A 24331-nucleotide genomic window follows, 5' to 3' on the forward strand; every position below is an offset into this window, starting at 1 on the left:
TAAAAGTCAGCCAGTCGCCTTCAACAAGATCTGCTGGGTTGCAAGAGCATCTCAATGTGAGCTCTTAGCGGGTTTTGCATGTACTCACAAGCCGTAATAGGTCTGGAGAGTGGGATCTCTCAACGCCTTCCGCATTTCAGCGATGAACACAATGACCTCTGGAACTTCCCACCCCAAGACCTCCTTCAGCAGGTAGTATCCAAATCCTTCGAGGGATTGGTCGAGATACTCGAGGTTGCACGCGCCGACCTCTTTGAGCTTTGGATCCTTGGGCCAGCTGCCGATTGGGATATGCCAGCTCTTCTCGACAATATCGACAAAGCCAGCCTTCCTCAGGTCTTTGGCGATACCGTGGTCGAGTGAGTGCCGGAGCGACTTGCCAAGCTTTTCAGAGGCTTCAAACATGACATTCACCCATCGCTTGTAGATGTGGCTCTCCGGGAGCTCGCCGAGGCTTTGGGAGTGGTCCTCGACATCGAGCTCCTTGATCTCGATGTACCCACCCGGCTTGAGGTGATCGAGGGCCTGTCCGTATAGTTTCGGCCAGTCGGAGATAGCGGCTTCGAGGTGGCGGATGTGTACGAAGTCGAAGTGATCGGCGGGCCACGTCCAAGGTTCTTCGACGTCGTCGATCTGGAATTTACAATTGGGCGGGACCCAGCCGGGCTGAATGGGCGAGATGTCGACGCCCGTGACCTCAGCGGACGGGAACTCGTCGGCGAAGTCTCTGTACTGGAGTATCAGTTCCGCATGGCATGGGCGGCTAAGTGAATGGCAAATAGTGGCGAATGATACTCACAGGGCCCAGATTCCGGTACCAGTGCCGACATCAAGTACTTTCTTCGCGACTCGTCAATTTACAGTTGATCGGGATGCTTGATCGCATCGGGAATATGTTTTACCTGTACGTCCTGGGGCACAGGGGCGAGAAACAGCTTGTCACCGAGGAAAAGCGTCTCCCAGTAGTGTCTGCGCGGTAATTCGGTCAATTATACTATCATGAGACACAACCAAAGGAGATCGGAATTTCGACTTACGCGATTTCCAGTCCTTCATTTTGTTTCTCGTCATTCGGGACACAGTATTCAACTTTCTGCGTGTACGTGCGACCGAGAAGCCGGCGATACTCAGTGATACTCTCACTCAGCGAGGCAGTCGACGATGTGCGAATGCTGTGGGTGGCACATTTCAGCATCGAGGTCTGTTCCATCGCAGACCAAACTCACCTCTCTGCGTCAGCCTCACTTCCGTTATCATTTTCAATAGCGGGGTCCTTCTTAAGTTAGTCTTTGCATCCCGTTGAGAATGTATCACAATTCAAGCAATGTAGGTAACCTACGGCAGCGATTCCGTCTACATCGGCCTGGTGAGCCGGGGCCAGTTGCGAGTCTGCTGTCGGATCGGTAACCATGATGGCGTCTTTCTGGCGGGGAAGCTGATCAAAATGAAACGAGAAAACTTCAATGAGGAAATATGACTATTGAGAGAGGAAAGTAGGTTTACGGCTGGCTCTGCGGCAGAACTCCTCTTTTTGTTGTTGGTCCGGGGTGCAAGCACGTCGAACGATTTCTTCGAAGACCAGGGTCTGGTTTAACCGACAAGCATCAAAGTGGGAGCCCGGTCTTCCGTGTTCCCCGACAAATGGTTTGACCCGAAGAACGCATATGCTAAACTGTGTCTGGAAGGTCTCCTGCTGTTGGTACATCCAGCATGCCACAACGAATTCCAACTGGAAGCGAATGTGCCAAGTCCATATAAAACCGGAGCCCCCGCAGGAGTGAAGGCTCCAACGCTGATGCATTTGGCCCAGCCCGCATATGTTTGCTCTTGGTATTGTCCACTGACGATGAGGGACAGGAGGAATGTCGACTCCGCATCCCGATGCAGAAACACGTGGTAGAGACTCGCATTCTGGCAGAGATGAAGCGGCTGCGCAGAGATTCAAGTACCCAGCAGGACTATTGATTGACCATGCATTTTGGAAATTTTGTCTCGCAGAACCACAGTGTTAGTCTGGGGCACTGCGCTTCAGTCCTCGCTGTGGAATGAAACATAGTCGTCAACTAATGGTCATCAACTAGGAGACGGTTTCGCCTATACACGATGCAGTCCAGACTTTGCATAATGCATTTACCATGAAGGCTCACAAGATACTGGGAAAGTTTTTGATTTCTGGCATCAAGGTTGTCTTTCTTCACAGTTATATGGGCCAGTTGATGACAAAGTTTTCAGCAGTGACGGGCATCCGTTCCAACGTCACCTTTTCCATAATTCTTACTGTGACTGACTAACTTGTCCCGATTACAACTATTCTCAGCAAAAGCGTTTCTCGGTCTCTCCTTGTGTTCTGACAGTATTCCTCATTGATTTCCCGAGAAATTCTTGTATCAAAGTTCGCGTTAATTGCTGCACACTCTGTGTAAAAGACCAACAGATTTTCACCAACGAATTCTGGGTAAGTTTATGAGGTAACACAGAACCGGCATAGATTAACATCTTACAGCATAGAGTAGGACAAGACAACGTTGTTATAGAGAATCCGGGAGCGATCACGGCTCTCTCGTCTCGGCGTAAGACATGCGCGGCATCAGGGAGATGTATATCCGGCGAGAGAGATTGAATACCATTAACAGCAGGATATGTGGCCTTCCCGAAGAAATCATCCTCGAGATCATGTCCCACATGCGTCCAGCTGATTTATACTTCATTCGCCAGGTATCACGCTTCTTCTCCCGCATTTTTCACACCAAGCGTTTCTCAATCTACGGCAACTCCGTACGCAAAACCGCACGTCCGCGTACTATACACTGGACGGGAGGCCGGAACGCCGTGCAATTGGAGACGCCTCGTCTTTCAAGCAGAGTCTTTCGCGTACCGTCTTACGTGTCAGTGAACGAAGAACGGGCGGACCCGAGGGCTTCGTGGCACTGCCGGCTGTTCATGTTCGGAGACCACGACTTCCAGTTCCCGCTCGTCACATGCGAATGTTACAAAGAGGTCAGGGAAACTTTGGTGAAGCGTGCTCTCTGCAAGCCGTGCTTGGAGAGGAGGTGTAAGACCACTTTCAAGGAGCATTGCAGATTCAACATGCAACAGGCTTGGTGCTCTGGGTGTAAGGCGTGGCATCCACATATGTGGTTTCCAGTCGACTGGGCGGAACCAGACGGGCCATACGCCCCGGCACTGAGGTGTATTACCTGGGAAGGCCGGGTGCAGATGTGTCCTCATCTGGAGTTTACCTGGAAAGATGTTTTGAAATGGGCTTCCATCGCTTCCAACGACAAAAGCGGGCATGCGGATGGCTTCCACAGCACCGTATTCGCATGCACATCGTGCTTTGGCCCGGGACGCCTGTCGACACGGGCCCAGAGACCCGAGATACGATACGTGCGCAGAAAACAACGGGAGGCGCCCAGCACGCTGGAGTTGACGTGGAAGGCTCCCCTGTCCCTCGCTAGAAACGCCGCCTTACGTGAGGATTTCGACGACATTCTCTGCCCTCATCTTACCTGGGCAGACATCCGGAAGGGCATCTGGCCAAGCGAGCGCAAGGGCGTGATGGTTTGCACCACGTGCGATTTTCGCTACCACTGGCATAGAGAAAACCAGTCGGCAGAGACGTACGTCGAAGGCCATTACATCCTTTGGGGCAGCTTGATGCCCAAGAGCGCGGCCCCGGCCCGGTTGTGGCTCCTGCTGCACCCAAGGTCTTACCGGTGGAATGAGATATCCAGACACGTCTTGTGGTGTACCAACGACGGGTGCTACAACGCCAAGGGCGAGTTCAGAAAGATTTTGAGGGATACCCCAGAGCATGTTTATAGGTAAGTGGTCGCCCGTCCTGATCTCTCTGTCACGGGTCTTCTGATTTGAATGGAAGCAGGCGCAGGAAACCGCACGAGCAGCCATACAGGCATTCTATATTTTATTTCAGTGTTTTGCCTTTTCCGTGCCACTCGACCAAGTACACTGATGGCCTCGGATGGTGGGAAGCAATGGCCTTAACACCCAGAGGGACATGCAACTCTTGTAATATTTAGGTTGTGAAGTGGTTAAAATAGCTATCTTATAGAAACTGTCATACATACAAGTTCCGGCAAACCGCCTTGTATTAGGCCATCTGGTTTGTGTAAAACTTTGCCAACATCTTTGAGTGGTCCCTCTCCGATATCACAGACTCTCAGTCTGTGTCATTGCAGGTTACATCTCGTTGACTGCGGACCGCGTGCCACTTGCCATACAAGCTCCTCACTCGTGACATCTCCAATCGTGACATTCCAGAAGTACGTTTCCAGGGACGGCTGTTGAGCGGCACCGGCCCATTGAAGAATCACAGCCTGGATCGACCACTCTCCAGGCGTGATGCGCAAGCCCTCGGGGATGGTGAGGCCGGGGATGGTGTCGTTGTAACCTCCCGAGAGAGCATCTGTATTTCGTAAATAAGTTAGAGAGTTTTCTCATGTGAGAGCTGGTGTTGAGCGGCATCATGATGGAACAAGGCCATACCGTCCAGTTTCGTTCGCGCGAACTCGATACCGATGCTCCCCGGGTAGGTGGACCCGGCCGGACTGGCACCCCAAACCACGAGGTCTTGTCTCGGTTGCTGAATGGCCGTGTTTACTCGTGCCTCCCAAACGTCGCCGAGCTTGATGGTCTTGGGCAGGCCAACCCTGACGAGGTATCCCTCGACGCCCGCGGACAGGGCTGCCGTAGCGGCGGCAAAGACGGTTGAGAAGCGCATATTGATTTGAGATCCGGGTTCTTTGTCCGTTTGACTTTTGGAGCCGAAGTGAGAAAGGCGTCAAGAGGGATCGTTGTGTTCAGTGTTCAGCAGATCTGCCTGCCATTTTATAAGAGTCGCTGCAAGACATACACCCCAATCATGTTTTCCTTTTATAATGTTACGTTCACGAGGAGGGACTTTAGTCCCCAGAAAACCAGACAATGCCCAGGGTTTTCGCGCCAATGGAACCGTAAGCCGCAGCGTCGCAGTCCCATCTGACGGTCCAATTTCTTCTGATTCAGTCGGATCCTTCGCGTGGTCGAGGCTGCGGCGAGTAAGACGTCTTACAAGTGCTAATAAACAACCGGAAAACACTCCGTTAGATGTTCCCTCTGCTGAGACCTCGATCAGCAGATGAGTGAGTGGGTTTACCAAGGAATCGAAGCGCTGCAGCCTGCCACGGGCTGGCCCGATGTTCCGCTGAGCCGCACGACTGCCTCAATAGTCTACTTTTTGTCTCTCTTTAGCCACACGTGAGATGCGACTTCAAGATCGCTTACATTAGTCTCCTTCCAATATCGGTTAGCATGAGCCGGTACTAAGTTCGATTATGACCCCGATCATGGCAATTGTATGTATTCGAAGCACCACAACTTGTTTTATTACTGTTTAACCTCAGTTTAGATCACGCAATGCGATATTATTTTATGGGAAAGCTTCGAGTCATACGATGTACGATGGCTGGTTGGACCTTGAGGATCAAGATCCAACTTTCCCTTTCAAAACTTGATTTGCGTTGCTCTGATTGACCCTGTTATCATCTCATGCGCAGTATTTCAGTATCGTCATTGCCCTCAGCCAAATACAGACGCGAGCAGAGTTCAGGAATACTCCACTCGTAAGACCTTTGTTGAAACTTGGGCGCGACTTCAGGCCTTTTAACTACATTGTAACTACCAGCAGCCAGTCTTCACACCTTGAGACAAGCATACTGTTCTCAAAAGAACATCTAGACGAAGTCACATACCAGATTTTGATTCCATTTCGATACATCAGTAGCACTTGCTGACTGAATGACCCATCCTCACACATACCTCGGAACACAAGAACAACACCGTGCTCGAACATCTAAACCAGCTTGTACAACAGATCCCAAGTCCATGTTGATATATCAGCAGCACTCGCCAACTGAACCCAATCTCCACACTCACCTCGCCAGAGAACTCAGAAGCGTAACTAACCTCGGACAACTTAAACCAGCGTCCACTAGCCTCCAAAGAAGACCTCCTGGGCAGAACAGGATACCGTGGCGCCTGCCATTTCATCACAGTTCTCTTCGGCGTGTACAAAAGAAACACACCTCCTCAAGGACAATATCCTCAAGGCGTTCTTCCAACCACGCTCACTGCTTGATTTGAGTTTTCGCCGTATGAGTCTACAGCGGGCAATAGCCACAAATAAGCCACCCAACCACGCTCACACAGTCCGCTACCTCTCTCGTACGGGACCACCCGCCGAAACAATCCAGAGAGGCACTAAACGCTTGCGAATGGCATGCCCCCCAGAATTCACGACCGATCCAGATGAGTTTGCCCAAGAACGATGTTCCTCGGGGTTCATCGAAACACCGTACCTCTCTCGACGGAATCACCCGGAGACAGAGGCAACCGCCATACAATCCAACGCACCCCCAGACTGTCCACTTGGAAGATGGCGTTCCGTCGCGATAAACCCAGCTAGGGAAGGTTGAATCGATGATACCCCGCGCCGGATACCACGCCAGACGCTGAAGTTGAATGGGAAGTGGGCGTCTGCGTGGTTGCGCCTGCTGGCCCAGTGGACACTGGGACGTGAAGAGGGGAGAGGGAGTGGGAGGCGAGGCGAGGGGGTGGCCTGGCTTTATCCTCTCGAAAGAGATTTCAGGTTGTGACCCTTGTGTCTTCTTGTCGTGGCGAAAGAGGGCTACGGCACGGAGAGTCAAAATTAGATCTCTAGAGTCTGGGTACACCAAGGTTAATGTCCTCAAGGTAGGCCGCATGAAAAAAAGGAGAACCCAGAGATTTCACTCAAGTGCTCACTGTAGTTTGACATTCTACGTCCCTGCCAATAAAGAGTCCGGGTTCAGACGGCCTATTTAACAGAGCCAAGTCTGCGCTGTGATAATCTTCTTCGCGCAAGACCTGCTGGGAGAGGAAATGTGCGCTACTGATGCACTGGGGCAGACCACGACGACGCGTGGGGGGCGACGACGGAGAAATTCGTTTGGTTTCACGATGCTATTTTCACCCCTCGTCTTCCTCCTTGATGTAATCCAAAGATGTATACGTTAGAAACGACCGTTCTCGACCAAGGCCTGCCTCTTCAAGCCGCGCAGGTGGAACCGTAGAGTCTTTGAGCCGGAGAACTGGCTTACCACAGTCCATCCTCGCCCACCCAACAAACAATGCTGGAAGGAAAGAATCGAGTCGGTTAAAGCGCAGAGTAAATATAGGTAGGCGGGCAGAAACATCACTCACGGGCCAGAAACGAACGTTGGAGAGGAAAGCGACGGTACCGGCAGATCGTCTTGTTTCATTGAATCCCACCACCAGAACGAATGCATTGACCTCGTGGTATTAAACAATACATGAAAAACTCCCAACAGGCTCGTCAACAATCGAGTTGAAAATAGGCAAGAAAGAAAATAAAGGGGGGCTTCAGTTGTCTAGAGTTAAAAGAACGCTACTACGACTTCTCAGGCTTGGGAACGTTCGGCGCGTCCTCGGCCACCTCTGCCGCCGCGGCGTGCTCGTGCTTCTTGCCCTTCTTCTTCTCCTTCTTGATGGCCGCCTCCGCGACGAGCTGCTCGAAGACGAGGTAGTCGCCCTCCTCCTCGGGCGAGCGCTGCGCGGCGGAGAAGATCTCGCCAATCAGCATGAGCGCCTGGGCGCGCTCCAGACGCTTGGAAAGCGGCACCTTCTTATCGTTGAGCACGGCGTCGCAGACCTCGCGCAAGACGCTCTGGATCTCGAACTTGCTGCCGCGCCACGCTGCCGTCAGAATCTTGCCGGTGACCCGCCTCTCATACTCGGCCTTGGCCTCGTCGGACCACTCGGCGCCGCCCTTCTCCTCCATACGGGCCATCTCCTCGATGGTCTGCTGAGCGTCAATGGCGCTGCTGATGGTGTTCCAAGTCTCCTTGACAATAGTGCCCTTGTCCTTGACTCGGCTGAAGAAGCCGCCGATGCCGAGGAACTTTTGGCTTTTCAGAAGGGCGGAGGCCTTGGCGACATAAGTCTGGCCGATGGCGTGGAGGATGTCGAGACCGAAGGACTCCATCTTCATGTTTTCGACCTCGAGGCGCGTCTTCTCTTGGAAGGACTTGGTGACGTCGGGGCCCTTGTCAGTCTCGGTCCATACGCTGATTCTGTCGAGAAGCTTGCGAGCGAGGGTGTCGACTCGCTCCTGACGCACGCGGGCGCGCTCCTTGTCGTAGGCGGCGAGCTGATCGCGCTGCTCCTTAGTCAGGCCCTTCTTCTTCTCCTTCTTGCGCAACGACTCTTCGGTCTCGACACCAGCGACCTCCTCGGAGGGACGATCCATCAGAGCGGGCCGGAGGGGGATTTGTGTGCGTTTCGAGGCGGAGGTGCCAGAAGGACTGGGCGAGGGTTCTCTTTGGTAGGCGGGCGGGGGTGCATCGGCAGTGCCAGACGAGGCGGCAGCGGCCTCGGCAGCGTCACGGGCCTTGAGGCGCTCCTTCTCGTCCTCGACGACAACGGCGGGAGGTGGTGCGGCGGCGCCGGCAGCAGGCGCGGCAGCGGCAGGGGCAGCGGGAGTGGTGCCGCTGGCGGTGGCCTTTTGTGCGTCGGTCTTTTCGCCGTCGGCGGCGGTCTTCATGCTCTCCTTCTTAGCATCCTCGGTGCCGGGGAACTCGCCATCGGCGGCCTCAGCACCCTCGGCGCCCTCCTCGCCCTCCTGCATCGTGATGTCCATCGTTGCGGTCAGGTCCTTCATCAGGCTGATCTCACCGATCCAGTCGACGAAGGCGTCGCCGCCGAAGATGGAGGTGAAGAACTCGGCGGGGTCGGCGAAACCCTCCTGTGGTTTGGCGTGGTCCTTGCCATACTTGTCGTAGGCGGCTCTGAGGTCCTTGTCGGACAGGACTTGGTAGGCTTCTCCGATCTCCTGGAACTTTTCGTGGGCGGTGGGGTCGTTGGGGTTCTTGTCTGTGGGTGATGGCGTCAGTGATGCGCGCGCGGGGAAAAGAGGTCGAGATGGCGTCGGCAGGCATCCTTACCTGGGTGGTGAACGATGGCCAACTTTCTGTAAGCCTTCTTGATCTCGATATCGGTGGCGGCGGGCTTCACGCCCAGCGTGTCGTAATACGCGGTGTCGACGACCATGGTCGAGGTATTTTGGGTGGTGAGGGGTATCTAGGAATGACGAAGAGAGATCTATGACGAAAACCGCACAGGAATAGGGAAGTTTGTGGAATAGTGAGAAAAAAAGAAAAAAGGAGAATACGGACGAGCGGGCGAAGATGTCGCGAGGAGGAACCGCGGGGTGACGTGAGGGTAGGGATACCTGCGATAGTGATTCAAGCAAGAAATCACAAGGAAAAACTGTGGTGCGATGACAAGCAGGCGCACCCGACGGAACGGCAGGCCGCAGGTCGCAGCGGCGGTGCAGTGGAGGGCACTTCAGCCCAAGGCCAAGCAGGTGCCAGGTGCCGTGCCCGCCGCAACGATTATTTTGGGTGGATTTACGTTTTCGCGGTGCCCCGCCAAATTACGTCGTTCCCCTACCTGGTGCTAAGGTAGGCCGATCTCCCACCTGGGCAACAATTTTGGTGGGAGCTCTGCACTCATTACGACGGTACTTTGACGGTATCATGTACAGTCATCCAGTCTGTTGGGCTGAGTGCAGATACTTCGTTCTGGCCACTCTTTCAGGCGGCGAAAGCTGGCGAAGCCCACCACCTTCAGCCTTGGAGATTACGCGGACAGAGACCTGATGACAGGGATGACGTTGCACAACACCATGACGGACCTGCATGCATGGCGGACTCGTTGTTTTCTTCCAAACATTGTTTATTGTCAGCTGCGAGGGACCAAGCTCATTGTGGTTGCCGAGGGCTCTTAGACAATCCCTTTCTTGTCTTCGTTTATGCGTAGCATCTAGCGAGCCGACCGCAAAACAAAGAGGCTCATTACCTCGAGTCATCCGGTCCATCTTCACCGACTGACAGCGCATCTTCGGCATCCATTCCGCCAGATTCTACACGTCGCCGGTGGGACCGGCCAAAACCGACACTATCACTCACTGCATCGGCCATTCCGACTCACGATGGAGAATCAACCTGCGCCTGACAATTGTCCGATTCATGCTGTGCTGCTAGTTTGATTTGGACTGCCTTCCCATTTCGAACACCAAAATCGTGTCTTGCTTTAATCCTCTTTTAATTTCTTCCAGTATGACCAGCTCCCAAATACGCCGAACCCAAAACTGTTACATTTATTTCACGCCGTTGGCCTTCATGCGCTGGAAGCACGAACGGTATGCGTCGTGCACCTCGGGCACCGTGTAGTTGTACTCCTTCAGCTTCTTCTCCAGCTTTGTAGTGTCCAGCTTGCAGTTGCTGCGACCGGCCTTGATGACCTTGGCCTGCTCCTCGAGCGAGAAGTTCTTCCAGGTGTAGTCGGGGCGCACAATCTCCTTGAACAGGGCGAGCACCTCGTTGTGCGAGATGGCACCGGGGTTGGTGAAGTTGTAGATGCCCGTGTCCTTGTGCTCGGCCATGAGGATCGAGGCGGGGAGGAGGTCGGTAAGGAGGGTGTTGCTGTTGGGGATGTCGACAACGCGGTCGTACTTGGCAATCTTGGTTACGAAGTTGCGCGGGTGCAGGTCGTCGCTGACGGGCATGCGAAGGCGGAGGATGAGGCAGTTCTTGTAGTGCTTCATGACCTACGACGCAGTTAGCTGGAGCTGTCTGGGATAGAGCAGAGAAGAGGCCGACTTACCTCCTCGACGTGGCCCTTGGTGTCCGAGTAGAAGCTGCCCTTGAAGTTGGCAGGGTCTGTCTCGAGGTAGCCGGGACCGCCGATGGGGTGCTTGTCATCGTACTGGTAAATACAGCCAGTGGCGAAGACGGTGATGTGGATGCCCTTGAGGAAGCAGGCGTCGGTGAGGTTCAGGGTGCCGATAACGTTGGATCGCATGGTGGCCTCCTTGTTGTCCTCGCACCAGTCGACATTGGGACGGCCAGTGCAGCCGGCACAGTTGAGGACGTGGGTGGGCTTGACCTTGTCGAGCTCGGCGAGGACGCCTTCACGGTTCTCCATGCGGACGGTGGTGGTGTAGACCTCCTTTCCATCCTTCTCGAGGAGAACCTTGAGGTGGTTCGCGACCCAACCCTCGCCACCCCAGATGAGGAAGCGGTTCGCCGAGTGTCCGTTGGTGGCCATTGTGATGTTCGTGATGATTGTCTCGTTATCGGGTGGGATCGTCGGTGTGGTCGGACGTTATTCGAGCTGGCTGAGTCGTGTCAACAAGCTGGGATGGTGTAAGTTGCGATGGCAGGCGGACGTCAATGGAGGCCGCCTTATATGTTTGTCGCTGGCAAGGGATGAGGTCGTGGGTGGAAGAAGAAAAGGGACGAGAAGAGGACAAATTGAGTAATTTGTAAGACAAGATAGCAACACGAACAGAGAAAGGAAAGGCGTGAGACGGGATTATTTATCTGGGGTAAGCATGGCAGCGCAAGTGCGACCCAAGGGAGAGGGACCGGAAACTTTCATCTCAGGTACGAGTCGTAACTGCCAGTTCTTAGTGTCGCCGTAGCCCGTGTTCGAGACGGGACTCCTCTCACTTCTCCTGATACGGACATTCAAAGAGAAGCAGCGAGCAGCAGCTGCCACCGGCACTCGACGGCAGGTGTTCATGTCGTTTCCACCCCCACCTTCGGGACTTGAGGACTCCATCTTTTTTTCCCAATTGAACGGCTGTTCTTGTAAAGGACAGGAGGGAGCTGTTGACGACCACGAGACCCTGCAGCGCAACTTACGTACCTCGAGTACGAAGCTTACCAGGAGCTACGTTCCATGTTGATGGCGCGCCTTATCAGAGCTATTTGGAGTGAGTTAGCTGGCGGGGTCCAGGGTTTGTAAGCATTGATACCGGAGCAGCGCCACGGCGGCCATGGAAGAATAATAAAGTATTGTTAGTGGAAGACTTGGATAGCAAGTAGCTACTTGCTACTGCTGCGGTTGAGGCTCTCAGCACGAGTATCGCGGATCCCAGAGCCTAAGATGAAGGGGGCTAGACGGGCTCAGTGTGCTCCCTTGGGGATGCAACGAGTGAGACATTGCCGTCGAGATGCACACCGCATCGTGCGCCCTTGAGTCGGTGGCGAGCGGTGGAGGGGAAAAGCGGTCGAGACCTGACTTTTGGAGACGGGGACTGGAGCTCGGAAGCTTTGCGAGGAATGCTGGCCGCCGAGCCACGTGGGATCTGGCGATGGCAGAACTTCGAGATGATATCCAGAGGACCGGACGATTGCCGTGGACTGGTGACTGGATCGGATGTTCGGGTCGTAGAGGGGGAGGCTGAGCTGCAAATATTGGGAACTGGAACTGAATTGCATGCGTGAAATGTCGATGGCTCTCCACCCACACCTCGATTGACGCGGCGTCAGCAGAGGATGGGAGGGAAAGCAGGTTACTTATAATTCCATTGGTCTCGGCCTTTTGTATGATGCCAAGAAGCCAATGGCTGCAGCCCGGATTCGTGAGTTGGCCAACACGACTGAAAGAAGTGATCCAACCGAATGTCCATGGACTGAGGGACCCTGAAAATATAGGGAGCTCAGTCCGTATCATCTGCACCTTCCATCAGGAAGCAATTGCCCCGCCAAAAGGTACGTATCTTCAATATGGATACAGTTATCTGTCATCAGCCAATCACCACAGACTGTCCGTCCCATTGGCTCGCTTAGGTTTAGCCGAACCGGTGGGTGGTCAATGCAGCAGCGCCTTCCCAATGGGAGCTAAGAGTGCGATGTTGTTGGTGCCTTTTTTCCCATCTGGACCCTCGACTGCGAACTGAGGCCACCTTCTCACCTCTAGGCTCACGCGCCGCGTGCCCGCGCGCTGTGTGTCGCTGTAGCATGGCGCCGCTCGCCGCCCATCCGCGCCGGTCCACCACTCACAGCAGCCAACCACGGCCGCTGGCTGTCAACTGGCAACGCGGGTGACAGCGCCGGAGAGTGGCACCGCAGCTTTTCCACAGCGCACCAGACGGACCAGGAGCACTCAGCATGGAGCTAGAGCTTGGCAGATCGTTGCATGCATTTCTGGCAAATTTGGGGACCTGAGCTGCCCAGGCACTGAGCACCACCATGCCCAGCTGGGGTCGCCGTTACACCAAGGTTCTTTTCCATCCTACCCGTCGAATTGGATTGGCTCGTTGCCAGTGACAGCGGAGAAATCTTTCCTCCTATTCTCCCGAACCTCTGGCCTCACCTCACCTCACCTCACCTTCGTACCTTGTGTGTCTTCCATTGTTTGTTGGTTTTCCGCCCCGTCGTCACCGGTGAATCAGATCGACTGTTGCATTCTGACCCTGACTCCGATTCTCATCCCGATTCTATAAGAACCCTCCGTGTTCCTCGCGAACTGGTCCGACCTAAGTCTGCGGAAACCTGCAACAGCGACTGACACCACCACCGTCCATCGCGACGACGACTACTTGCAATCATGGGCGCCCTCTACTACGTCCTCCACCCCAACCAGCTGCGCTCCATCATCCAATGGTACCGTCTACTCCCCTACCACCCGTTGCGCGTTCTTCAATGCGCTCGACTCGCACCGCATTTGCTAACGTGCCTGCAGGAAAGTCTGGCACGAGCCCGTCCACCGCCGCGACCCCTCCAAGGAAGACCCGACCCTCCAATCATGCTTCGAATTCCTGAACAAGACGAGTCGTTCCTTCTCCGCCGTTATTCAGGAGCTCAACCCTGAGCTGCTTGTCCCCGTCGCCCTGTTCTACCTCGTCCTGCGCGGCCTCGACACCATCGAAGATGACATGACCATCGACATCAAGGAGAAGGAGCCTCTGCTGCGCAAGTTTGACACCCTTATGGAGCAAGATGGCTGGACATTCACCGGAAACGGCCCCAACGAGAAGGACCGCGAGCTTCTGGTGCACTTCGACGACGTCATTGTCGAGCTCAAGAAGCTCAAGAAGCCATACTACGACATCATCAAGAGCATCACGACGCAGATGGGCAACGGCATGGCCGACTACGCTCTTAACGCCGATCTCAACGAGAACGGCGTCAACACCGTCAAGGAGTACGAGCTGTACTGCCACTACGTCGCCGGTCTCGTCGGCGAAGGTCTGACCCGCCTGTTCGTCGAGGGCGAGATGGCCAACCCCAAGCTCCTCGAGCGACCGGAGCTCACCGAGTCCATGGGCCAGTTCCTGCAAAAGACCAACATCATCCGTGATATCCACGAGGACCACCTCGACAAGCGCGCCTGGTGGCCCAAGGAGATCTGGAGCAAGCACGTCGACAAGTGGGAGGACCTGTTCAAGCCCGAGTACCAGGAAAAGGCCCTTGAGTGCAGCTCCGAGATGGTCCTCAACGCCCTCAAGCACGCCGAGGAGTGCATCTTCTACATGGCCGGCATCCGCGACCAGAGCGTCTTCAACTTCGTCGCCATCCCCCAGAGCATGGCCATTGCCACCCTCGAGCTCGTCTTCCGCAACCCCGCCATCTTCTCCAACCACATCAAGATCACCAAGGGCGACGCATGCCAGCTCATGTCCGAGTCAACGCAGAACCTGCTCGTCGTCTGCGACGTCTTCAGGAGATACGTCCGCCGGATACACAAGAAGAACGACCCCCGCGACCCCAACTACGTCCAGATCAGCGTGCAGTGTGCCAAGGTACGTACGCGACGCGACGCGACGCGCTGCGCCTTTGTCCCGTGTCTTTGTCCGTGTCCGAAAACTCAATTGCTAACTCACAATGCGCAGATCGAGCAGTTCATCGATTCATTGTTCCCGAGACAAGACCCCAAGAAGCTCGGAGATGCGGCGAAACAAAAAGAGCGGGGCGAGCCGGGTATGGACCCAGGCGAAGCCTTCATATTGGGCGGCATGGTCCTGCTGACCCTCTTTTTTGTCTCTGCTCTTATGGTGAGTCCAAAATTTTCACTCTCGCTTGTTTTCTCTTCTTCAACAACCAACTCTTCTTCATCCCATTGCTTCGCACCTCCTCGCAGCCCGACTGACACAACACTCAGATTGGAACGGCCTGGTTCTTCGGAGCTCGCTTCGACTCCCTCTGGAAGACGGAAAGCGTCTACTGGCCCGGCACGGAGCCCGGTGCGGCCACGCCGTTGACCACGCCTCTGGAGCACAAGGAGCTGTAACACCAGACAGACGAGAGCAAAAACTTGTCCTTACGCTTCATCTGACTTGTTGACGGTACATATTGACGAGGAGTTTCTTGTTAACCTCCGGCCGCTCTGCCGCTTTCGGCCACGAAATACTGAGCGCATACTAATCTTTGCTAATACACACCATCTCACGATGGTCTTTTGCCAAGCCTGCTGTTCACGTCGCCCGTTGATGCCGCTATTGAGATGACTTTTTACTCGCATCAAGAAACCCAAGCACGGATGTCAAATTGCAATTCAGTCCCGCCGCAAGGTGGTCATGACTGTGGTTGTGCCGAAGAAGTGCTGATATCAAACCCACCGGCAAAGACCTCGTCCATCACGCGGCGAGTACGGGGCGGGCGTCGTCTTCCACTGTACCAGGGACGCGCTTTTTCTGCCCCGGCTTGCAAACATACTTTGAATGTGCTGCCCGTTATATGTTTGGTGTCGATACTTCGGATTCGCAGCCATCTCCCTCTCCTGCTGTCGTCGTCATCGTCGTTGTCGTCTGATCCACGGGCATCCTCTGATGGGCTGACAACTCTGTCAGGACCGCAGATGTATGATGAACCCGACCCTGGATGGGCCTCTCCCAGTCAACACAAAGCCAAGTCCATCTTTACCAGGAAGACGCAAACCCAAACGAAGCCATATCAAATCCTGAAGGAACGCCAGGAATCGCAGAGTTGCCAACAGCGATATATGCACCACCAACATGGCATGGCTGAATTAGCTAAGACGATATAAGGTAAATGCGGTGACATGAAATCCTGCAATGCTTGGCCTTCTTCCACGCATATCGGACGAGAGATGCTTGGGTGGTCTTCGCCCGGACTTTAAGCCCGCTAAGCCCCGGCGACCGATTCTCTTCCTTCCCCGCGCGCGCGCGAAAGACGGAGAGGATAACCCGGCCAGCCAACCGCAAGCGAGAAAGAGCCAAGCAGGCGAGATGCGGCTCTTGGAAGGCTTCTCGGCGTTCATGCGACGCCCGACTCCCGGTTTGGTTTATGGGATGACTGCGCACCGTCCTCGTCCAAGCGGGTTCTTGAAGAATGAAGCCAGCTATATCCTTTTTCCGTATTCCCCGTCGCTGGCCGAGAATACCATTGATACCGAGACGTTTTATTCTCTGGTTTACCAGCTGACAAACCAAAACAATCACTGGTGTTGGAGTCTCGTTCTCGTTCAAAGGCAGGTACCCTTGCCCAACACGCCCTATTGTTCCAGGAACCTGGCATAGAGCGTCGTGGTGGTGGTTCGTTAGAGATGGCCCAAGGGGGCCCCATGACGCCAAGAACTCGGTTTGCTCCGTAACCGCAACACGTCGATGGGGAATCCAACATCAGCACGAGCAGATGTGCTGCCAATACGTTCAAGGTTATAAGGAGGGTCTAGGGATATGCCGATTCTTGGTATCGGGGTGTCGTCTGCTTCAGCGACGTTTTGGCTTTCTGTTTACTTGTGGGGGTTTTCTTTAAGTCATGTCCTCTTGAGATATGGTCGTCGTAAGCGTTCGCTGTCAATCAATCAACCGAATTGTGGATGTTCCCTTCTACGTCTTCAGTACTCCTCGTCTTCGTATTATAGTTACAGTACAGATAACGGCGAGATGACCGTTTTCTTGCTATTTAGATTCCGTCTCGGTGCCGAACAGGGCCAGGCCTGGATTCTTCCGACTCGTGCTTCTCCCTCGGCTCCCCGCCATTACATACATCACCCCCCGTTCTGAAAGGACCGCATGCCAGAAAGAAGCTTTCGGGAAGGGGGGGGGGGGGGGGGGAAAAAAAGGGATGAATTAGGAGGACAGGCAGGACGGACCGGCTGCGAGTTGCCGGCAACCCGTCCTTCCGTCTGGTTTTTGGACGGTTACAGAGTTCTCGGTTGGACTTGGTGAGAAATGGGTGCCCTGCCTTTGGATCCTGCGCTGCCTACCTACCTACCTACATGGCTTTCCGTTTTCTTTCTTGCCTCGGGGCAATTTTTAGAAAAAGGATTGGTGTTGGATCGACCTTCACCTTATGTCCCTAGCTGTGTTCCTTCTATCAGCTATATCGCGAGGCTACAAAAGTACAGATGAGAGGCGACGTAGCCCGGTGTGTAATGTTGGCTAGTCAGTTAAACTCAACCCGTCGAACCGAATGCGGTGCGGTCTCATGACCCGGGGAGATGTCCCGCGTGGAAGAGAAAAGCAGCAAGAAGTATTTCGCGCTAAGTTCGTCCCATCAGATATAGTCGTAGAAAAGAGTTGCCGTGAAACCTTCTTTTTTGCGAGGAGCACTCAGACCTCTCTCTCCCCGAAGTGTCGTCATGGCGTCATTTTGTACTCTTTCCAACGGGATGGAAGAAGCACATGCGTGTGTGGTCGGCCGAGTCGCCCCCGTCCTCGCTCGCTCGCTCGCATCGTATTGGTATCGCAAAGATGGGCAAATCCGAGGAACCGTTGGGGATGATCGGTCTGTAGTTGTGTTGGGTGCTTTCTCGCGCAGATTGGGTTCTGGTTATCCGCGAGGGCCCGGGATGACGTCCACCTCCACTACGGGTGTGGTGACCGGGGGAGGTAGATCATCGGTGTCCGAAGATTGCGATGTGTGGGTGGTGGTGGGAGATCGTGATGATACAGAGTCATGTCAAGTCACACTCACATCCACACACTCACATTTTGGGAAGTATTGGTAACATCTGTTAGCTGTTCTGCTTCTCATTACTTGACTCTGACAAGTCTCTCTCTTCTCCGCCGCAAACGTAAATACAATGCTTTTTGAGTGGGCTAATGATGAAAGAAGTAAATCCAAGAAAAAAATGACAAGACAAAAAAAAAGGGAACCCAAGACGATGTTGAGACGGATAAGTACGAGGAACCAGCCCCCGTCGAGGGTTTTCTTGTCATTCTTTTTGAATGTCTGTAGATTTTTCTTGAAAATGCGGTTTATGTTTGATGATGACCTCTTCTTTGCTTTCAAAAAGTCTCTCTGTTTACATACAAGTCTCATCTTCCAACCCCCCATGGGGAGAGGAGGGAAGAATGGTTTTGGTTGCAGTCGAAAAAGGCCCGCGCGCCATGCAAATATGACTGGGTATCCTCTAAAAAATGCCGTGGGTTTTTCATCTTTCCTCGAACGTTCGAGGAAGAGAAAAAACACACATACACGTATACACAACACGTGTCGCTGTATTAGACCAAGGAAAACGACCCAAGAAAAATGAAACTGGAAGGACGCCATGTGTGTGTCATGCTCTTTCTCTCTTTCTCTCACTCTTCCCCTCTCTTAGCTCACTCTCGCTCTCTCTCGGTTCTCATGATAAAAAAGACGTGACAAGGTTCATTGTGCGCACGCTTAGAGCTGGCCGTTGTTGGCGATGCGGTTGGTGGTGCCGGCGGTGTTCTGCTGGACGGTGGCGCCGGAGGCGTCGGCGAGGGCGAGCATGCGGTCGGTGACGGCCTTGACGGTGTTGAGGCCCTCGAGGCCCATGAGGTAGGCGGCGAGGCCGGCGACGTGGGGGGAGGCCATGGAGGTGCCGGAGAGGGTGTTGGTGGCGGTGTTGGAGGTGATGCCGACGGAGAGGATGTTGACGCCGGGGGCGAAGACGTCGACGGACTTGCCAAAGTTGGAGAAGGAGGCCTTGCGGTCGTTCTTGGCGTCGATGGCGCCGACGGTGATGGCCTGGGGCGCGGAGGCGGGCGAGGTGTTGCCGGCGTCCTGGTTCTCGTTGCCGGCGGCGACGACGGGGACGACGCCGGCGTTGTTGAGGGCCTGGATGGCGCGGTTGACGGCCTGCGAGGCGGAGCCGCCCAGGGACATGTTCATCACGGCCTTGCCGGTCAGGTTCTTCTTCTGGACGTCGTCGATGACGAACTGCATGCCCTCGAGGACGCCGGAGTTGGAACCGGCACCGTCGCCGTCGAGGACCTTGACGCCGATCAGGTTGACGCTCTTGGCGACGCCGAAGGTGCGGCCGCCGATGGTGCCGGCAACGTGAGAGCCGTGGCCGTTCTCGTCGGTGTCCTGGTGTTGTTAGCTTATATTCATTGTTCTTCACGTTAGGTGCTACTTACGACATTGTTGATGAAGTTGGCGCCGAAGGTGGCGCGGGTCTCGAACTCGGAGTGGGTGGTCATGATACCGGTGTCGACGATGTAGGCGGTGATGCCAGTGCCGGCGGACTGGTCAAAGACGTAGCCGGTCTCACCGGCGGCGGCGTGAGACAGACGGACGAGGCCGGGAGGGGCGTTGGTCTGGGAGACGGTAGCCGACAGCTTGACGCGGGCGTCCTGCTCGACGTAGGCGACCTCGTCGGCGCTCATGACGGACATGATGAAGGAGTCGTCGGCCTCCATGGTCATGGCGCGCCAGCCGTTCATCTTGAAGGACTTCGTCGAGGTGGAGAGCTGGCGGCCGTCGAGGGCGCGCTTGCCGATGTTGCGCTTCTTGATGGAGGTGATGAAGGACTGCTGCTTCATGTCGATGGCGTCGTCGTCGAAGGTGTTGTTGTAGACGACGATGTACTTGTTGGGGATGAGGTCGAGGGCGTCGAGGTTGGAGATGGGGACGCCCATGAAGCTGCCGGAGGTGTTTGTCGAGCTGCCGGTGCCGCCGATGTCGAGGGGGGCCGCGAGGCCGAGGGCGGGCAGGATAGCCGCGATGAAGGTGGAAATTCCGCGAACCATGTTGGGCGAGATGTGTGGTGATGTATGTAAATACGGTGGTTGATGTTTAGGGAGGGGATACGGGAGAGAGCTAGCTCTTCGTCGTGTGGTCGTCTAATAAACAAGAAGGAAGAAATTTGTTGAAGAAGCGAAAATATGAGACCGCTGGTCTATGGAGCAGTTGGATCAAAAAAGGGTGTCGACGTGAGAAAAGTTGTCGTCGAGGCCGATGAGCACGTAAGGAGTCGTGCTTGGGGGAGTGAGTGACTCGGTAGGCGGAAGGAGTGCGACGCTGAGAGAAAGATGCAATAAAGGATCCTGATACCAGTCACGACACAAAGCCTTTGTTACGAATTCTTTTCTGCAGTCGAAAAAAGAAGCCCGAACCCGGTTAAACAAATATGGTAAAAGAATAGGCGAAGAAGCGGAAGGTTTGATGTTGTTGCCGTCGTGTGTGGGAGAGAGAGAGGCGAGGTGAGGAGGTTTTAGCTATCCGGCCACGAGGTGTGGGAGGTTTGTTGATGGATATACTAAAATGGAGGAGAGATACGGAAGACAACAAGAGAGAGACGGAGCAAGAAGAAGTAAGAGACGGAAGGCCAAGCACAGCTGGGTCTGGATGGAGGTTGAGAGGAAGTAACTTAAGTATAACGACGGGCCACGAGGAAAAGAACTGGAAGGGGGGAGGGATGGGTGAAGTGGAGGACGACAGACAGACAGGACTAGGGGACGGGAGCGAGCCGGGGTGTGGTGTACATCAAGTACTTTTAGCGATGTATCTATCTGCCCTGCATCTGCTGCATCTGTCTGCAAGCCGTGTGTGTATGTGTCTGCGGGTTTGTGCTGGAGCAGCTGGTCTTTTGCCTCGCCTTGCCCTGTATGGGAATTGGTGACATGGACCAGGAGGACCATGACCAGGACCAGGACCAGGACCAGGACCAGGGGGTGGAAGGTGTGGATGAGGGCTTGTGCTTGTGCAAGAGGACGAAGACGACGGACGGCGCCAGGGTTGAGGGAACGAACGATGGACGAGGGTGAGTCTGCACAAAGTGGACATTGGACAAGGCCTGGGGGACTTGGGCCCATGGACCATGGACCAGAAATGGACAAGGAGCGAGAGCCGAGAAAGAGACGAGAAGAATGCAAAACATGCGAGGAGACAATGGGTTGTGACTGTGACTGTGACTGTGACTTGGGGATGAGATGAGAGTGAGAAGGACTCAGGCTCAGACCAAACCAAACCAGACCAAACCAAACCATAGTACGAATACCTAACAAGAGACGGCGAGTCTAGACACCGGCAGATTCGAGATTGGCAGAGACATTGTATCTCACAAGAGTCAAGTTGGGGAAAAGAAGGGGGAATTAAAAAAAGATACGTACCTATTGTCTGGTCTGCTTGTCATGGCCACGGCTTGGCTTTTGGTCGATGCATCCGAGACTTGGCATCTCAGTCAGTTGTGCATGGAAAATGCAGCCGTGGCAGTGACAGTTGGGCGAGAGCACTGTGACTGAACAATTAAGGTGTCGATACAGTTACGACTAGCAATGAGGAAGAAGCAAGCCAAGTACCTCGGCGCCCTTCAGCCAAGTACCTACCAAGAGCCATTCCACGCAGACGCGGTCTCGAAATGAGATCAACCGCCACGAGTACACGACAGCATCGTCTTAGCCTGAACCCGACCGAGCTTGCATTATCCCTCTTTCTTTTTCCCTCTTTCTTTTTTCCTTTTCTCTGATTCTCATGCAGTCTGTCTGTTGCCTCTCACTCAGGACTCGGGATGCCAGATGCATGCCGCTGACACCAGGCTAAAATGTGAAGTGCTGGTGAGGTACATTAGATGTCATGGCCTCATGGTGCGAACTGCAGTCGGTCTGCACCAGCGGGAGTGGGATGTATTGGACGGGGGTTTCCCTGGGCCAGGGGTTTTGCAGCTTACCGTGATTTTTTCTTATTTCCCTTGCTTCTTCGTCATGAATTATTTCGGGCCACGAGCGATTCGGCGTCAGGCCCAGTGCAGCATGTCAAATCAACCACCATGACCAGGTGTCAGGGGTCGTTGATTGCCGGGGAGCCACACACACACACACACACCCAACGCACTCACCCAACAACGCAGGCCAACCATCCCTGACAATTACTCGTTGACGTGCGGCGAATGAATGGGATGGATCGGGGTCGAGCTAACGGCCTGGCTGTTTGCGACGGATGGAAGGATGGATTGGCGAGATCTCAATGCTCAAGATGGCGAGTGAGGCGCAATTACCGCAACAGCCATGCTCGATGGTCTGTTACCTTGGACGGACAGAGAATCCGAGGACGAGGACGAGGAGGACACCGTCGAAGCGGGAGAGGCGCATCGTCGAAAAAGCAGAAACATGCCGTCGCGAAACCGTCGCCTCCTTGGACGGTATTACGCAGCTCGCAGCAAATGAGCAGCCGCAGCCAGGCGCGCCCCTCGGGGACACGCCACAGGGGGAAAACACCCGCAGTCTGAGGTGCAGATGTGAGGTAGGTAAGGTAAGGTAGGTACGGGAGTACAAGATGGAGATGCCGCTGGTGATAGCCGCTGAGGCTGGCCGGTGTTGGGTGAAGTGACTCGTGAGATTTGTGGTGAGTGAGAGTGAGTGTGCGGTAAAGGTACGGAGTAGGTAAGGTGAGGTAAGGCAAGGTGACAGTGAGGCCGTTTCGACGCAGCGACGAGACGCGCTTGGAATGGGACCCAGATGATCTGGTTTGGTTCCATTGGTTCCCGCCTGCCGGATCTGGCTTTGGCTGTTTGGGATTCTTCCTTTCTGATTCCACCAATTCCAGCTTTCCAGACCCTTCTTTTTGTTGCTATTGATTTTATCATTATTTTTTATTTTATTCCAATTCTTCACCCAACAATTGAAGTCTAAGAGGAAGGAACTCCCAGGGCATAGTGGGTCTTTCTCCTTTTCCCCTGGAAGCAGAATTAAGAAAAAAACTGGCAGGCGCTTCCCTCCTTACGGACAGTAGCGCCTGCCGTCTGCAAGGAGGCGACACTCGTGGACGGGGTACGTACCTTCTTCGACGGTATCCACCGTAACGGAGACTAGACCCGTAACGGGAAAGCGTCAAGCCGTAGCGGTTCCCTTTTTGGGCGCTGCGGCAGCCAAGCGCGCTTATGAGTGGCCGTGCCAAGTCAAACGAGGCACCAACGCCTAACACCTGGAGACGCTGGTCGTAGATCCTCCCCCACTGGAGCCGGTTTCGACCCTGCTCATTTCGATAAATCTGTAACGTCCAAGTCGCCTCCATCTTTTTTTTTCTTCTTTTCGTTGATGACCTGAACGGACTTTTACCGTCGAGACCGAGACTGATACTCGAAAATACTGCCACAAATCACAGTCCTGATGACTGACTCTCAATCCCGACTCCATCAACGACACAGCCTGTATCAAAATATCATCAACCGCAACAAGCCCCTTAGCCCTTACCTTAGCATCACGCACCTAAGTCTACTGACGTGCCATGCCTGGATGCCACCCGACTGTAACTGACTGTGCCAAACTGTCAAACTGAGCCTTACGTACACCCATGCCCATGCTGTCTGTCTTAACTCCCGATACCACCATCATGTACATCTTGTACAGAGTACTGTATCTTCTTGGCTCAACTCGTCTTGCGAATCGCATTCGTCCTCGATACCATCACCATCCTCTTGGCCTCGTCTCTGTAAGCATCACCAACAAGTCTTGACTCCGCGCTATTCCTCTGGGCTTGCGTCTGCTCCTCCTCTTCCTCCTCTTCCTTCCCCTCTCCTCACTCATGCACATCCTCTTCCTCGCATAACGCAGTGAGTGAGTGTAAGTGAGTGAGTGAGCGAGTGAGCCGTACAGATCTGAACTTCCCCAATCCAAAATCCGTCAAAAGATTGCATCCATCTCGCACATACACTTTGCATCTGCAGCCATCACTCTCCAACCCGTCATCCATTCCTCCTCCTCCTCTCCGCCTCCTGCTTCCCTTCCTCCACCGGGCCCCCGTCGTCGACTCAATTGGCTCACACGGACTCCGCCATCCCGGGATGAAGCTTTTGCATTTCATCATCCCCATCTCCTCCCCATCATCGCAACATACCATAACATGCAGTCCGTGATGACGATGCATACATACATATGGCAAGCCGTCACTGCCGTCTGCCGGCTGCCGTCTCCATGTCGGCTTTTCTTGGCATCCCTGACTGCCATGTGTGCCCGCCGCGAGGTCCACGAGTTCCCCCTCCCGACACCGACACAGCATACACATATCGGTACATGCACACGGCCTCTCCGCTCCCTCACGTCACTCATCACACCATACCACACTGACTGACCGACTGGCCGTTCCCGCCGTGTAAGCAACTCTAAAATACATACCCTTCAAAAACCTCCGAGGCACGATGTCGCCCTCGATTTCCTCATCCCCATCCCCCTCCCTGGCTTGTGAGCTAACGTGCGGCTCGGCGTAAGCCACGCCGCCGCCCGTTTCCTCCTCCCCCATGATTGTATTTCCTGAACTGGAATGTGTATACC

The 24331-nt window shown here is 54.5% G+C and overlaps 6 protein-coding genes across 6 annotated transcripts; 1 reads left to right on the forward strand and 5 right to left on the reverse strand.

Annotated features, from left to right (window-relative positions):
* Window positions 1–84: 84 nt before the first annotated feature.
* On the reverse strand, window positions 85–1411 carry CkaCkLH20_05733 (UMTA protein; the record flags this gene model as incomplete). Its single annotated transcript, XM_038888451.1, has 6 exons — window positions 85–727; window positions 800–840; window positions 903–969; window positions 1038–1172; window positions 1227–1273; window positions 1340–1411. 6 exons carry the CDS (start codon window positions 1409–1411, stop codon window positions 85–87), a joined length of 1005 nt encoding a protein of 334 aa, XP_038746348.1.
* A 2779-nt stretch (window positions 1412–4190) lies between these two features.
* Window positions 4191–4741, reverse strand: CkaCkLH20_05734 (uncharacterized protein; the record flags this gene model as incomplete). The annotated part of the gene is made up of 2 exons (XM_038888452.1): window positions 4191–4426; window positions 4507–4741. 2 exons carry the CDS (start codon window positions 4739–4741, stop codon window positions 4191–4193), a joined length of 471 nt encoding a protein of 156 aa, XP_038746349.1.
* A 2706-nt stretch (window positions 4742–7447) lies between these two features.
* Window positions 7448–9105, reverse strand: CkaCkLH20_05735 (DnaJ domain-containing protein; the record flags this gene model as incomplete). Its single annotated transcript, XM_038888453.1, has 2 exons — window positions 7448–8928; window positions 9000–9105. The coding sequence occupies 2 exons, from the start codon at window positions 9103–9105 to the stop codon at window positions 7448–7450; spliced, it is 1587 nt and encodes a 528-aa protein (XP_038746350.1).
* A 1111-nt stretch (window positions 9106–10216) lies between these two features.
* CkaCkLH20_05736 (NAD dependent epimerase/dehydratase) lies at window positions 10217–11166 on the reverse strand (the record flags this gene model as incomplete). The annotated part of the gene is made up of 2 exons (XM_038888454.1): window positions 10217–10666; window positions 10723–11166. 2 exons carry the CDS (start codon window positions 11164–11166, stop codon window positions 10217–10219), a joined length of 894 nt encoding a protein of 297 aa, XP_038746351.1.
* Window positions 11167–13455: 2289 nt separating this feature from the next.
* Window positions 13456–15138, forward strand: CkaCkLH20_05737 (uncharacterized protein; the record flags this gene model as incomplete). Its single annotated transcript, XM_038888455.1, has 4 exons — window positions 13456–13511; window positions 13591–14650; window positions 14741–14902; window positions 15010–15138. 4 exons carry the CDS (start codon window positions 13456–13458, stop codon window positions 15136–15138), a joined length of 1407 nt encoding a protein of 468 aa, XP_038746352.1.
* Window positions 15139–18482: 3344 nt separating this feature from the next.
* On the reverse strand, window positions 18483–19813 carry CkaCkLH20_05738 (subtilisin-like protease; the record flags this gene model as incomplete). Its single annotated transcript, XM_038888456.1, has 2 exons — window positions 18483–19151; window positions 19202–19813. 2 exons carry the CDS (start codon window positions 19811–19813, stop codon window positions 18483–18485), a joined length of 1281 nt encoding a protein of 426 aa, XP_038746353.1.
* Window positions 19814–24331: the final 4518 nt, after the last annotated feature.

The sequence above is a fragment of the Colletotrichum karsti genome, assembly GCF_011947395.1.
Source record: "Colletotrichum karsti strain CkLH20 chromosome Unknown Scaffold16, whole genome shotgun sequence".
NCBI lineage: Eukaryota > Fungi > Ascomycota > Sordariomycetes > Glomerellales > Glomerellaceae > Colletotrichum > Colletotrichum karsti.